This window comes from Macaca nemestrina, chromosome 15, assembly GCF_043159975.1.
Source record: "Macaca nemestrina isolate mMacNem1 chromosome 15, mMacNem.hap1, whole genome shotgun sequence".
Taxonomy (NCBI): Eukaryota; Metazoa; Chordata; class Mammalia; order Primates; family Cercopithecidae; genus Macaca; species Macaca nemestrina.
Window position 1 is genome coordinate 617,770 of NC_092139.1, and position 16,430 is coordinate 634,199.

The 16,430-nt window shown below is 59.3% G+C and overlaps 1 protein-coding gene across 1 annotated transcript; it reads left to right on the top strand.

Annotated features, from left to right (window-relative positions):
- The first annotated feature begins 9,971 nt into the window (after positions 1-9,971).
- Positions 9,972-12,464, top strand: LOC105470459 (neuropeptides B and W receptor 2). Its single transcript, XM_011722444.2, has 2 exons — positions 9,972-10,160; positions 10,601-12,464. Exon 2 carries the CDS (start codon positions 10,692-10,694, stop codon positions 11,691-11,693), a length of 1,002 nt encoding a protein of 333 aa, XP_011720746.2. The 5' UTR covers positions 9,972-10,160; positions 10,601-10,691; the 3' UTR covers positions 11,694-12,464.
- Positions 12,465-16,430: the final 3,966 nt, after the last annotated feature.

Below are 16,430 nucleotides of genomic sequence, written 5' to 3' on the forward strand. Positions count from 1 at the left end.
TGCCCGGCTTCCCCTACTGACTTGGCCTCGTCCATTGATGACTGAGGCCACAGTTGTGGGGGTGGAAAGCGAGGGAGCTGCCCAGTCCTAGATTCAAACCTCTGTCTACCTCCTTGGGTACCAAAAGCTATGGTGACCACGGAGCCTGCACAGCTAGACTCATTGCAGACACGTCTGCTGCAGGACCTGCAGGCCAGGCAGAATCTAGGTCAGCACAGGGGAGGGGCAGATCCAGCTCTTGCCCTTCCCCCCTGCAGACCACATTTTGGAGCTGGATATAGGCTGAGGTCACAGGCAAGGAAAACTGAGCCCTGCAAGGCCACATACACCACCTCACACCTCACCTCACCTGCGTCACTGCACAGCCGTGCCACAGCTCACTAACGCCAAGGCACGCCGGTGCCACAGCAGCAGCCTGGAGGCTCCACATGGCTTTCAAACATGCCCACTCCAGCACAGGGACGTCTGCACAGCCACCGAACCTCAGCAGGGATGCAGTTGCTATGACAACCTCAAGACTTTAAAAACCTGCTCCTGCCAGTTCTGCCTCTCCTGGTAAAAGCCTCCTCCACCTGCCATCCCTGGAACATCCCTGGGGATGGAGGAGGGAGGCCATCGAAGACCTGCTGTGATGTGCCAAGCAGTCGCCTCCCTACTGGCCTGGGCTGAGCACACTGGGATGGGGACAGGGTAGACTCAGAACCTGGCCCAGGACTCCATGGAGGACCATGCAGGAAAGACAGATGTGTGTGTCCTGCAGGGCATGTGACAAACGGGGCCAGGACAAATGGAGAAACTGAGGCCCCTTCTGACTTATAAAGGCTTATTTGCTTCTCAGAGCTGAACCATCATTCACTGCAGCTCAGTTCCTCTGACAAAAAACCCACCAGACTCTGGAAGTACAGCCCATCCTCCTGCCTGGCCAAACGTTCTGGACTGGGTAGAGCTGCAGTCCTCGGCTGGTCCCCCCTCCTGGCTGCTGCCAGGGCAGTAAGCAAAAGGGTGCCATCCATAAGCCCTGGACAGAGGTGCTACCCCAACCCCTGCCAGGTCCCAGCCCAGTCTGGGCCCCCAAGCACTGAGCCCAGGGCCTGGCATGCAAGGCACATCAGTTACATGGACGAGCAGAGGTGCTGGGAGCAAAGGAGTGGAGATAGGAACCAGGGCAGCCCATCAGCAGGTGGTCCAGGGAGGAGTCAGCCCATAGCGGGGTCCCCAGAGCTGAGGGTGCCTCCACTCCACTCCTTGCTGGTGCAGCAAAATGTCTAGCTCTCTGCAGAGAACGGGAATTCAGAGGCAGGATACAACATGCACCAGCCAGATGCCACCTCCCAGCACTGCCCCAGCTGCCTCGCCCGGCAAAGCTCTTCTTCAGGGTCCTCACAGCTGCACAGACTGACCCTCGGCATCCTCCATACCACAGCCTGCCTGAGATTTCACCACAGCAGGATTCCTGCTCACTGGCCACAGAAAGGCGTGAGCAGTGGCCCTTCCAGCCCTGCAGCTGTCGGCTCCTCCTCGATGCTCACCCAGTGACCCTCCCAAGGCTCCTCAAGCAGAGAACAGGGTCAGGAACAGCTTCCCCAGGCGAGAGGTGCCCCCTGGGCTCTGAACCTTATGAGAGACTCAGGGCATGTCCCTGGGACGTGTGAGCAGGAATGTGTGCAGCCAGCACTGAAGCCTGAAGTGGGGCCCAAAAGTGCGTTGAGTCACGCGTGCAGACGTGTGCAGGTATGATGTGAGCTTTGCACGAGCGGATGAGACAGGGCGTGTGAACATGACACGTGGGCGCTGGATGCCAGGAACACAGGGAGTGTAACGTGCGTGTGCACCAACGCCAGCGCCACGAGGATGCGGGGCAGCGAGCATGTGGCCGTGGGGCTCTGCCCCTGCCCTGGCCACTGCCCCTAATGCTAATATTCCACCCCCTGACCCCTCTCCAGCAGGGTCTGGTCCCACACCGCCACCCAGCCTTCCCCAGCCCAGTTCGTCCCACAGCAATCAGCCCAAGAGAGCCCCACCACAAGCAATGGCTCCTGGCCTGGAGATGACCTGGCAGGCAGGACATGGCAGTGCACGGTCCAGAGTTGATCTGGAGAAGTTCATGCAAAAATAGAGTGCAAGTGTGTGACCATGTGTGGGAGGGCAGGTGTGTTTGTGCTGGCATCTGTGTGCTTGTGTGTACGTGTGCACCAAGGTCTTTGTGTGCTGGAATCTGTGAGCAGGTGTGTATATGTGTGTGTGTGTGTGTGTGTGTGTGTGTACTGAGGTCACAGCACTAGGAGCAGCCAGTCCTCAGGGGGAGCTGAAGCTTCTGCCACATGCTCAGGCCACTATCCATCCTTTGAGGCCAGGGTTGGTGCTAGGCAGGTTAGAAGGGGAACAGAATGGGCAAGGCCAGAAGCTCCCTCACCTCCAACGGGGCCCATCATTCCGACCCTACCAGCTGCCAGCCTGGATCTGTTCTCCCCTGTCCGGAAGTCCCCAAGGTGAGATTTTCCAGAAGGGGTTGGGGGTCTGCCTCACCCAGCCTTTCTCCTCCAACCTTCCAACCCTCCTCATCTGCCCACGATTGACAGTCTGGTCCAAGGTCAACAAATCTAGTCCGTGGAGCATCCCAGAGCTGCAGCCCATACTCCCCAGGCCCAGAAACCAGCCACATGGCGTGGTCCCCCGTGGAGGGACACAGACTGCCGGCCTGCAGGGTCGTCTCCAGGCCAGGAGCCAACAGGACAGTCAAAAGCCTCAAGATCTGGGCCTGCATCAGCCCTTCCCATCTGAGGATCCTTCAGCAAGAATTCATGGCCTGACGAGAAAGCCAGACATACGATCATTCCACGTCAGGTCTTGGACATTCCTGGGCCCTCTTTGGGGGCCCAGGGTGCTCTGCCGCTGCAGGCACCAGCGAAGGGTGTCACAGGACATACACACACTCCCGCCCACCCAGATGTGTGTCCACATGCACCAACATGCCTGAGTAACCCCCTCCCCCAGAGACTCAGAGGCGCCTGCACCTGCCTGCCCACCCTGCCCACGATCTCTGAGTGGCCACAGCTGCTCCCAGCCCTGAGGACAGGGTGAGACCCCCTCCAGCCCTCTCCTACATCTCCAGCCACACTGAGATCACCCAGGGACACGCCCCTGAGGCCAGGCACAGTGACACCTCCTCAGTGAAGCCCTCTGGGATTGAGCCTCAGAGAGCACCTGGAAGCTTCTGAGCTCAGGGCGGGCCCATTCCAGAGCCTATTCCTGGTTATTAGGGCCTGGGACTGGCCAAGGCAAGGAGAACAGGCAGCAGTCACCACTGGGGAGACTGTCCAGGGGACCCGCCCTCCTGCGCTTGGACTGGGGCCTTTGTGAGTGAGCAGGAGGCTGCAGCCGCTTTGGTAATTGATTTAAGCAGCCCTCCCAGCCCCAGGAGGAGACAGGCCTGGGCCCTCCCAGCCCCAGGAGGAGACAGGCCTGGGCCCTAGGGAACAGTCGCCCTCCTTCCTGTCTGCGTGCCTCAGTCACGATGGGAGCTTTGCACCAGGCTCCCTGAGCCTGCCACCTACACGCGCCTGGGGCGGTAGGAGGCACGTGGGTAGGGCAGGCACAGCTTTAGCAGATGAGGTCCAGAGATGAGAGGAAGGCCTCAGTGCCCCAGCCCCAGCAGCCCTGTAAACCCAGGCTGCCGAAGGCCTTGGTCAGGGTGGGGGCTGCCCACAGGCAGGCAGACCTACACACCACCGTGACCTCCGGCTTCCCCACAGTGGCCTCTTCCCCAACCTGCTCAGGCCTCTGCTCCCCTAACTGTCACCTCCAGAACCTCTGGCTTTAGGACCTGGCCCCAAGGGCCCTCTTTCCCCCAGGGGCCTTGCCCCCACTCACCCAACCTCCCCCACCCCTCCGGGTTTCAGCACAGGAGGTGCCTTCTCTGAAAGGCCCCGTGGCCTCCTGCTCCCCCCAGAGCTCCCCGTCCTCCTGTTCCACAGTGCACCGCACTCTTTCATCCACCATCTGCCTCCCCCACCAAAGGGCCAGCCCACGAGAGCAGGAATTGGCCCTTTGTTCACTGCAGTCCTCCCGGGCACGTATTTGTGCAGCGGACGAACGACTCCGGGCCTAAGGTTGGGTATTCGGGAGGCGGCTGAGGACCCAGTCTGGCTGCCCTGGCCCCTCTCATCTGCCCTGAGCTAAGGTGCCCGGTGGCTATGGCCCTGTCTAACATGACCTCCCCTGGGGACAGTTAATTGCTGACTGGAAGGGGGACGAGAGAGGCAGCGGGTACCCCGAGGCATGGTGGGGAACCCTGAATTTAAACGAGAAATGGTCCCTTCCCAGTTTTATAAATAAAGTGTGTTTTCTCCCAGCTTCCCTGGAGAACTCACCTCCCACTCAGAGAAACCGGCCCTGAATCACTTTTCTCTTTTGAGAGAGCTAAGCTGCCCAGTTACCTACTTAGAGAAGGCCAGGCCTGGGCCTCTCGCTGGTCTTCTTTTCTCGTGTGACAGGGTCCCACTCCGTCACCCAGGCTGGGGTGCCGCGGCGCGATCTCGGCTCACTGCAGCCTTGACTTCCTGGGCTCAAGCGATTCTCCCACCTCAGCCTTTCAAGCAGCTGGACTATAGGCGTGCACCACCATACCCAGCTAATGTTTGTTTTTCTGGGTTTTTTTGAGACAGAGTCCCCCAGGCTGCAGTGCCGTGGCATGATCTCGGCTCAATGCAACCTCCGCTTCCCGAGTCCACGTGATCCTCCTGCCTCAGCCTCCGGAGTAGCTGGGATTACAGATTACAGGCACCCACCATGACACCCGGCTAATTTTTGTATTTTTAGTAGAGACAGGGTTTCGCCATGTTGGCAAGGCTGGTCTTAAACTCCTGACCTCAGGTGATCCGTCCACCTCGGCCTCCCAAAGTGCTGGGATTACAGGTGTGAGCCACCACACCTGGCCCTCTCACTAGTCCTAATGGCCTAGGCCTCTTGGGAGCACTTACGCTGCAGGGCCACAGCCACAGCTGAGGCTCATCTTGGAGAGCTGATGGAGGAGAGAGAGCAGGGCAGACAGGCCTGGACTCTGGCCAGCAGGGCAGAATCCACCCCTCCTACCAGGGCCTGCCTGGCTAGAGAGGAGATGGTCAACATGCACACTCGAGTCCGTATGAACCTCTGGGTCTGTATGTCTGCTACATATATGCATGCACATTGAAGATGCGAGTTGTAGCGCTCACTGGGGGACAGATGGAGGGCAGCTGCCACACCTATATGAAGTGGCAATAAGAATAAAGCCAGCACAGCTGTGCTTATATGTTGCTTAGCTGTCTCAGGGTCCTGGCGCTTCTCCCTGGCCCCTGCCCGAGGGGTACAGTGTCACTGTGCTCGGCCGCACAAAAATGTAGGTCTGCTTCTCCTTCGGGTCCCTGCAAGACCCCCACACACAGCCCCACAGAATGCTCAGAGGCACACCGACTGGCACCCATCACTCCATCACCCCACACCCCAGACAGATGATGTGCCCTGTCTGGCCCCCACCATCGTTCTGCCCGACAGAGCTGAGCACGGCTCCCTCCCTTCCTGGCCTCTCCTCTCTGCACCCAAAGGGCCTCACAGGTTCGTTTGAAAAGGCCAATTTATTTCATTTCCACAGAACGATGCTCTCACAAGGTCACAGTTGGCTGGAACAATGCCCAGCCCACAGACAGAGCAAAGGGCCTTTCTGAGCCCTGAGGGCTGGGGGTACAGACAGGGGAGCACCCCTGGCTCAGGCCTGGTGTTGCAGTGGGCACGGGCGAGGTGCCTCTGGGAGGAAGAAGAGGTACCTGGGGTTGCTGCTTTTGTGGCCGGGAGGACCTGACACCTCCAACCGGCCTCCCCGGGGTCCTGAGCTCTGCACCCGGCAGTCTCCCCCATCCCCACTGCCCTCAGGGTCCCCATCCCTTCCATCATGCCCACCCCACCTCCAATGTGACCGGCGGGCTGTGGTGCCAGACCAGCCTTCAGGACAGGCTCAGGAGAGCAGAGGTAGAGTCTGGGAGGGGCTCAGATTCCCCGAGTCACCAGACACCGGTGGAGTGAAAAGAGGACCCAGACTCGTGGTTGGCCTCAGAGGAAGCCAGACACACAGTGGGACCTTCGCATGGGAAGATTCTGTGCTCTGAGGGGTGCCTCTGACACTGGACTCCCCACTACTGAGGCTTAAGGGAAGATCCTCCTGGAACACCCTGCTCTGAAGAAGGTGCGGGTGGCAGTCGGTGTCCTGCAGGGCAAAGAGCAGGAGGGGTGCCCAGAGCTCAGGCCACACGGGGGCACTGGGCACGCTGCCGGCCGGCCCTGGGGGGCAGAGGAAGGTATCAGCACTAGCCTGGGCCCTCCCAAAATGCATGGGAAGGGATAGGCCCCCAGCAACGCCCCCAGGGAGGCCCAGAATCAGGCCAGTGTGGCCAGCCCCACCCCAGGACAGCAGCTCGGTGACACCAGGCCTGGGACATTCTCCCAGTGCCCAGTGCTGAGGCCATGGTCGGTCGCTCCCCAGCCAAGACCAGTGACCGCCTGGCCCAGCCTACACCCTGGTCAATGCCTGGGCCACTAGGGCCAAGGAGGACGAGGCCACCACATGCCAGGCCTGGCCTCTCTGTGTCACGCCTCTGGTTTCCAGGAGCTGTGAACTGACCCCTCCCGACCCCATGAACACCCCGAATCACAAAATTCATCCCCAATGCAGCCTCTCTTCATGGCTGCTGACCACCATCCCCGACCTTGTGGGCCTCAAGCTCCATGAATGTGACGAACTGTGGCTACCACCAGCCCCAGGCTCCCTCGAGACACACCCGTAGATCCCCCGCCGCCATCCCCAAACTCTGGCTGAAGAGGAGTGTGAGATATCTCAGCAGGGCTCCCTGACCCCAGACTCAACATCCACATGGCACAGCCCATGGAAGGGCAGCTCAGGGCCCATCCACCGTGTACCCTCAGGCTGGCGACATCAAGGTACTCAGGGCGACTGCCCAGGCTCCTGTCCTAACCAAGAGACTTGACAGAGCAACTCTCATGAAAGAAGGCAGACTGTGAGTGTGGGGTGACAGTCTTGCGACCCCACAGGCAGAGGGCACGGTCTCGATGGGCAGCCACATCTCCCCAGACTGAAAACGCACAGTGACCAGGTGCGGTGGCTCACGTCTGTAACCTGAGCACTTTGGGAGGCCGAGGTAGGCTGAAGCTCAGGGGTTCGAGACCAGCCTGGGCAACATGGTGAAACCCGTCTCTACAAAAAAATACAAAAATTAGCCAGGCATGGTGGCACATGCCTGTAGTGCCAGCTACTTGAGAGGCTGAGGTGGGAGGATCACCTGAGCCCAGGGAGGTCACGGCTGCAGTGAGCCATGATAGCACCACTGCACCCCAGCCGGGGCGACAGACAAGACCCCGTCTCAAAAAAGAAAGAAAGGGAAGAAAACACACAGACCCTCTGGCCTGACACGTCTCCGCTGGGGAGCGGCCCTGAGACTGGCGGCTGCTCGCGTCAGCTGTGGCACTGCCTGCAAAGCACGCCCAGAAGCCACCGAGCTGCACACACGGGGGTTGAATAAGCCAGGGTGCGTCCAGCAGGGAAGAAAAGCGGGGAGAAGGGAAGGACTCGAAGACCAACCCAGAGCAGAGCGCGACGCTCACCACCTCTGCAGGACGGCATGAGAGACGTGTCAGGGTGCGGACGTTTTCTCTGCAGCCTTTCACAGCTTGCCTAGGCTGAGTTCCTCTTTTAGCAAAAGACAAAAAAAGAAGGTGGGTTGCCTGTGGCCAACGAGCTCTTCCACCTGAGAAATACAGACCCCCACACTCAGCCAAGGACACGTAGACACACTCAGATACAATGCAGAGCTCACCCACAGAAACCCCCATGCGGGCAGACGCAGGCCCACACACATGTACATGTCCTAACTGGCACCCACACACACAGGCCCACACATGTACATGTCCTAACTGGCACACACACACAGGCACACACATGTACATGTCCTAACTGGCACACACACACACAGGCCCACACACATGTACATGTCCTACCTGGCGCACACACACACACACAGGACACACAGGCACACACATGTACATGTCCTAACTGGCACCCACACACACAGGCCCACACACATGTACATGTCCTAACTGGCACACACACACAGGCCCACACACATGTACATGTCCTAACTGGCACACACACACAGGCACACACCATGTACATGTCCTAACTGGCACACACACACAGGCACACACCATGTACATGTCCTAACTGGCACACACACACACGCAGGCCCACACACATGTACATGTACTAACTGGCACACACACACAGGCCCACACACATGTACATGTCCTAACTGGCACACACACACACACACACACAGGACACACAGGCACACACATGTACATGTCCTAACTGGCACCCACACACACACAGGACACACAGGCACACACCATGTACATGTCCTAACTGGCACACACACACAGGCACACACCATGTACATGTCCTAACTGGCACACACACACACACACACACAGGACACACAGGCACACACATGTACATGTCCTAACTGGCAGACACACACACAGACACACAAGCACACACCATGTACATGTCCTAACTGGCACACACACACACAGGACACACAGGCACACACATGTACATGTCCTACCTGGCGCACACACACAGGCCCACACACATGTACATGTCCTAACTGGCACACACACACAGGCACACACACGTACATGTCCTAACTGGCACACACACACACACAGAGGACACACAGGCACACACATGTACATGTCCTAACTGGCACACACACACACAGGCACACACCATGTACATGTCCTACCTGGCACACACACACACAGGACACACAGGCACACACCATGTACATGTCCTACCTGGCACACACACACACAGGACACACAGGCACACACATGTACATGTCCTAACTGGCACACACACACAGACACACAAGCACACACCATGTACATGTCCTAACTGGCACACACACACACAGACACACAGGCACACACATGTACATGTCCTAACTGGCACCCACACACACACACAGGACACACAGGCACACACATGTACATGTCCTAACTGGCGCACACACACACACAGGACACACAGGCACACACATGTACATGTCCTAACTGGCACACACACACAGGCACACACATGTACATGTCCTAACCGGCACACACACACACACACACACAGGACACACAGGCACACACATGTACATGTCCTACCTGGCACCCACACACACAGGACACACAGGCACACACATGTACATGTCCTAACTGGCACACACACACACAGGACACACAGGCACACACATGTACATGTCCTAACTGGCACCCACACACACACAGGCACACACATGTACATGTCCTACCTGGCACACACACACACACACAGAGGACACACAGGCACACACCATGTACATGTCCTACCTGGCACACACACACAGGCACACACCATGTACATGTCCTACCTGGCACACACACACAGGCACACACATGTACATGTCCTACCTGGCACACACACACACAGGCACACACCATGTACATGTCCTACCTGGCACACACACACACACACACACAAGCACACACCATGTACACGCACAGTGTGGGGCACAAGATCCACCAAGACACCCATGTACGCAGATAAGGGTGCCCAAGTCCATAGTGACTCCCGGACAGAGGCACAGATGCCCTCAGTGCCCTCTGCCCGAAGACCTGGGCACACCCAGAGGCCCCTGTATGGAGTGCCTTCCTGACACACAGGCGCACACGTGCCTCAGCCGCCCACTGAGGAGTCTGCCTGGGTAAGTGAGTGCTGAGGAGACCCTGGGACAGCCGACTGCAGGCGCTACTGCAGCTCAGGGGAAGGTGGGGCCTGCCTTCCAGGCTCCACGTCAGCGAGGGGGATCCACCCCCCTCCCTCACCAGCATCAGCACAGGCACCAGGCTGGGAACCTCACCGCCGGGGCTGAGGCAGCCAGCAGGGCAGGTCCTGAAGGTGCTGAAACCTCAGCGGGAAGTCTGTGGGCGAGGACCACACCTCCCGCTCCATCCCCGCGACTGCCTGTACTGGCCAAAACCAGGAGCACACCAAGGCTGCCAACTTCTGGACTTGAAGCACTGCACAGGTCAGTGGAGAGAAGAGTAGCTGCACCAGCAGGGTCTGCAGCATCTCTCGGGAGGGTGTGGGGAGGGTGCAGACTCCAAGACCCCTGAGGGAAGGACCTTCAGATTCAAGGGAGCCAGAGACGAGCTTGGGAGGTGTGTTTTCAAAGGGACCTCTTGAGTCTACTTAGCCTGTGCATTTGCGGGTTGCTGGGGCAGGGGCAGATCCACGTCTCCCCTTCCCAGGGGAGAGCCAGCAGCTCTCTCTGCGGGAGAAGGGAACTGATCTGCTAAAGTATCACCAGGAAGAGGCAGGAGGAGGCCCCCACACACCCCACCAGGCTCCCTCTGGCCCCATGTCCTTGACCTGGCAGAGTGGCCGTCGTCTCTGCCAGAGAACTTGGAGTGGCCGTGCTCTAACAGACATCAGATCTCCAAGTTTCTGGTTGTTTTTCTTTCCCAGAATCCAGCCCAAGGAGGCCCCCAACCAGACACCCAACTCCAAGGCACCTCCCACCTGCCCAGGGCACAAATTGTCAACGGTCCCAGCTACAATGCAGGCCGCTGGGCTCCCAGAGCCCCTTGACAGCAGGGGCTCCTTCTCTCTCCCCATGGTGGGTGCCAACATCTCTCAGGACAGTGGCACCGGCCACAATGCCACCTTCTCAGAGCCGCTGCCGTTCCTCTATGTGCTCCTGCCCGCCGTGTACTCTGGGATTTGTGCCGTGGGACTGACTGGCAACACAGCCGTCATCCTTGTAATCCTGAGGGCGCCCAAGATGAAGACGGTGACCAACGTGTTCATCCTGAACCTGGCCATCGCTGATGGGCTCTTCACACTGGTACTGCCTGTCAACATCGCAGAGCACCTGCTGCAGCACTGGCCCTTTGGGGAGCTGCTCTGCAAGCTGGTGCTGGCCATCGACCACTACAACATCTTCTCCAGCATCTACTTCCTAGCCGTGATGAGCGTGGACCGATACCTGGTGGTGCTGGCCACTGTGCGGTCCCACCACATGCCCTGGCGCACCTACCGGGGGGCAAAGGTCACCAGCCTGTGTGTCTGGCTGGGTGTCACGGTTCTGGTTCTGCCCTTCTTCTCTTTTGCTGGCGTCTACAGCAATGAGCTGCAGGTCCCAAGCTGTGGGCTGAGCTTCCCGCAGCCCGAGCGGGTCTGGTTCAAGGCCAGCCGTGTCTACACGTTGGTCCTGGGCTTCGTGGTACCTGTGTGCACCATCTGTGTGCTCTACACAGACCTGCTGCGCAGGCTGCGGGCCGTGCGGCTCTGCTCTGGCGCCAAGGCTCTAGGCAAGGCCAGGCGGAAGGTGACCATCCTGGTCCTCGTCGTGCTGGCCGTGTGCCTCCTCTGCTGGACGCCCTTCCACCTGGCCTCTGTCGTGGCGCTGACCACAGACCTGCCCCAGACCCCACTGGTCATCAGCATGTCCTACGTCATCACCAGCCTCAGCTATGCCAACTCGTGCCTGAACCCCTTCCTCTACGCCTTTCTAGACGACAACTTCCGGAAGAATTTCCGTACCATGTTCAGGTGCTGAGGGGCCTGAGCACCCACCATCACCCCCACCACCACCCAGTTCGGGTTGTCTCTTTCAGGGGGTGCCCATCCTGTTCACATCCCAGTGCTGTCTTCTCCACACAGTGAGACACAGACCCTCAAACACTGGCCACCAGACCTACAGAGACAGCTGTGGGCATATACCGTCCATGTCTCTGCTTCCTGGACAGCCCCTGGGTGGACAGCAGCAGGGAGCCAGGTCCTGGCAGAAGGCCCCAACACAGCAAGCATCCTGAGTCCACTTACCCACGAGAGACAGACAGATGGACAAGCCCCTCGGAAGGCTCTGGGCCTCAGGATCCCTAATGACAGTGATCGGGAGGGAAGGGACCTGAACTATGGTCTTGACCTGGGCCAGCGCCACGTTGCACAGTCTCTCCCCAAGACAGGATTGGGAAGTGGCAAGTGCGGGCGCCTCAGACAGCAGCAATGCTGTGTGGCTGCAAAGGCCAAGGACACCTGCACCAAATGAGACCATGGAGTCCACTCTCATGGCCTGAAACCCCAGTGACATTCCAGCAGGAGGCCCATCCCCGCCGTGCCCGCATGCCATGGCCTGTGCTCCTCTGTACCCCCCATGCTGTGGCCGATGGTCCTCTCATATTTTGCTAGAGGGTACAGGGCCCTTTTGCCAGGACCTCTGGGCCACCACAGCCTAGGGACCATCCGTCACTTGGACAGGCTGGCACCTGGAACTCTTTCTCCGTTGGTGTGGCCAGGGGCTTGTAATCAGCCAGCAGGAGCTGCTGAAACTCTGGTGGGGGCAGGGTGAGGGTGGTAATGAAGGGCAGGCAGCTGTCAGGTGGGAGGGGCCGGGGGCTGGTCCCAGGTGTGCTGTGGCCAGGCCCCGACTCTTGGTCCCATGGCTCTCAGCTGGTTCCATGCCCGGCATTCCAGCCTGGCAGTGAGGTGTGAGTGCTCTGGGTTGGTTTCAGTCCTCAAGACCCAGAGCTCTGATCAATCTGTCCAGCGGGCACACAGGACCCACCATTCACCAGCCCACGAGGCATCTCACGGTGTATGCCCACCTCCACCCATCCACCAAGTACTCCAGCTCTCCAGGCCACGAGGGCCCTGCCTGTTGAGCCCCCTCAGCTCAGGCCTGCATCAGTGCCCCTCCTCCGTGCTAGACAGCCAAACACGCCAGGGCTGTCTCCATCCACTTATCCTCCCTGACAACATTGTATTAGTTATCTGTTGCTGCATAACAAATTTCTCCAAAACTCAGCAGCTTAAAACAACTTCTTCTATTTCACAGCTTCTGTGGTTCAAGAATTAAAGTGGCTTTTTGGGTGGTTCTGGCTCAGGGTCTCTCCTGAGGTTGCAGTCAGGACGTTGGCCAAGGCCCTGGCCCTCGGAAGCCTGGGCAGGGGCTGGGGTATCTCCTTCTGAGAAGTCTCCCTCCCTTGGCTACGGGCAGGAGGCCTCTGCTCCTCACCACATGGATGCTTCAGGGGCTGAGTGTCCTCAAAACATGGCACTGGGTCCCCCAGAGCCAGCGACCCAGGGGGGAGCCAGCGACCCAGGAGGGAGCCAAGAGGACGCCTCAACACATTTGAGGCCAAGTGTCCGGAGCCACTTGCCATCCCTTCTACTACATTCTGTGTATTGGAAGCAAGTCACAGGTCCAGCTCACACTCGGGGGCTGCAGACTGTTTATTTTTCTTTTTTTTTTTTTTGAGACGGAGTCTCGCTCTGTCGCCCAGGCTGGAGTGCAGTGGCCGGATCTCAGCTCACTGCAAGCTCCGCCTCCCCGGTTCACGCCATTCTCCTGCCTCAGCCTCCCGAGTAGCTGGGACTACAGGCGCCTGCCACCTCGCCCGGCTAAGTTTTTGTATTTTTAGTAGAGACGGGGTTTCACTGTGTTAGCCAGGATAGTCTCGATCTCCTGACCTCGTGATCCGCCCGTCTCGGCCTCCAAAGTGCTGGGATTATAGGCTTGAGCCACCGCGCCCGGCCTGTTTATTTTTCTTTTGCTTCAATATTTTTTTTAAATCGAGAAGGGGTCTCACTCCGTTGACCAGGCTGGAGTGCCGTGGTGCGGTCACGGCTCACAGCAGATTCGACTTCCTGAGCTCAGGCAATCCTCCCACATCAGCCTCTGGAGTAGCTGGGACCACATGCGTGCCCTACCATGCCAGGCAATTTTTTTTTTTTTAAAGACGAGGTCTCACTATGTTGCCCAGGCTGGTCTCAAACTCCTGGGTTCAAGTGATCCTCCTGCCTCAGCCTCCCAAAGTGCTGGGATTACAGGCATGAGCCCAGCCTGTGGACAATTTTTAAGCCACCACCCACACCCACACCGCAGGAAGAACAAGCTGTCCCTGGATTTGTTTCCTGGCTGCGCTGCAGTCACACCTCGCAAAGCAGCAGCCTGTTACTGTGCCTGCAGCCTGTTACTGTGACTGCAGCCTGTTACTGTGCCCGCAGCCTGTTACTGTGCCCGCGCGCTGTTACTGTGCCCGCAGCCTGTTACTGTGACTGCAGCCTGTTACTGTGCCCGCAGCCTGTTACTGTGCCCGCACGCCGTTACTGTGCCCGCAGCCTGTTACTGTGCCCGCACGCTGTTACTGTGCCCGCAGCCTGTTACTGTGCCCACGTCCTGTTACTGTGCCCGCACGCTGTTACTGTGCCCGCAGCCTGTTACTGTGCCCACACGCTGTTACTGTGCCCGCGTGCTGTTACTGTGCCCGCACGCTGTTACTGTGCCCGCAGCCTGTTACTGTGCCCGCACGCCGTTACTGTGCCCGCAGCCTGTTACTGTGCCCGCAGCCTGTTACTGTGCCCGCACGCCGTTACTGTGCCCCGGAGCCCCTTGAGGAGACAAGTGAGACTGTTTCCCAGACACCCGCTCCCAGCCAGGTGTGAGGCCTAACGAGGAGTGAACAATGAGGGGCGGCAGGAGAGGCGGGGGAGGGCGTGTGCGCAGGCAGGGCTGAGAGTGAGCCCACGGGGTGGGGGGAGGGGCGGAGCGCCAGGACGAGGGTCCCTGCAGCGCTCAGGGCCGAGGTCTCCCACCCGGCCCCCAGGTTGCCCTCTGGCCCCAGCGGGACGTGTCTGCTGCAGAGAAGGCGCCAACCAGGATTCCTCCAAAGAACCCAGACCCCTTCGGACCTCGGGCGGCTCCTATCCCCATCCACAGTCCAGCAATGGGATCCTCCGCTTCTTCTCGGGGACCAGGCAGATCAGGCACAGCCACAGGGTCTGCAGACCACCGCCCGGCCAGGGAGCAGCAGAGACCCCCGAGGACTGGGGAGGCCGCAGCCAGCCAGGAGGGAGGGCGCGGGGCGGGGGCCACACCGGGCGGCTCGGCCCGCCACGTCTGCACGCTCTGGGCTCCTGGTCCCCGGGGCAGCCCGGCCCCGCCACCCACGTTCGGACCCCGCTGGTCACCGCGGTTCCCGCCGCCGCGCCCTGGGCCCAAGGCTGGGCCCGCCCGAGCCCACAGCGCCCCCTGGCGGGAGGGTCCGACGCCGCCGCTGAACCCCGCCTCCCTGCGGGACGGGACCGGACCCTCCCGGGCGCCCCAGGCGTTCCCCACAACCCCACAAAGAGGGTTCTGCGGTCCCCTGTGCACAGGGAAGTTAACTGAGGCTCAGAAAAGCCAGGCGACTTGACCAAGCCCAACAGCAGAGGTGGGTTGGGGGAGCCGGGGGCTGGAGAGGAGACCCAGGGTGTGGTCGGGGGGGGGGAGAGCGAGGGAGCTGGTCAGCCTCCAACACCCCCCAACTCCTCCTACAGCCCTGGCCCGTCTGGCCGGCTCCTTCTGGAAGACACTAGCTGTGGGCTTAGCCCTGGATCCACACCCACCCGAGGACAGGACAGCACCACGTGTGAGCCTCTTCCACCAAGCCCACACCATCTCCCGGGCCCAAGGGCACGGTGACTACCCCGGTGCAGCCTGTCCCTCCCAAATTGTCCCTTGATGCTAAATTTTTGCTTTAATGGCAATGTGTTTGTTATGAACTATTTGTGTTCCTCCAAAATTCGTATTTGGAAATCCCACCCCCCAAGCTGATGGTATCAGGAGAAGGGGGCCTTTGGGAGATGACAGGTCATGACGGCAGAGTCCTCCTGAAAGGGATGAGTGCCTTTAGGAACCAGATGCTCTTGAGCTCTCAAACCCATGTCATGACATAGTGAGAAGACGGCCCTCTAGGGCCTGGGGTCTTTCCCAGAACCTGACTGTGCCTGCACCTCATCTCTGATCCCTAGCCCCCAGAACCGTGAGAAATAAACGTCTGTTGTTTCTATTGCCATTGGATCTATGGTGCTTTGCTACAGCAGTCCAGGATAAGACAGTGTCTGTCATTCAAACCTATATAAAACCCTACAGAACTTGCCCATCTGCCCATGCCCTGGAGACAAGCGCTTGGACTGGAGTGTGCCGGTGCCCACCCTCCAAAGCTGCTCTGTTTTGCAGGTCAGCCTGGGCTGCACTGGGCCAAACAGGAACCAGGAGGCAGATGTCCACGGCAAGTGTGTGCCCAGCCCCAGAGGAGGCTGTCTGCTCATCCTTCACAAAAACTCCCCTCAGATCTGCTCTAGGAAGGGGAAATGAGCAGGAGCAGGGGTTCTTCTGAGATGAAATAGGGGGAAGAAAACCCTGCGGCCTGGGTGGGAGCAGCCTCCTCCCACTGGATCCTCAGGAAACCTCTTTCCAGGGGGCAGGGGAGAGGTGCAGCCATTGGTTATTTAGGGAGAAACTGTGTGTGGT

Coding starts and splice junctions, on each gene's coding strand:
- LOC105470459 (XM_011722444.2), top strand. CDS start 10,692: ATGCAGGCCGCTGGGCTCCCAGAGCCCCTTGACAGCAGGGGCTCCTTC.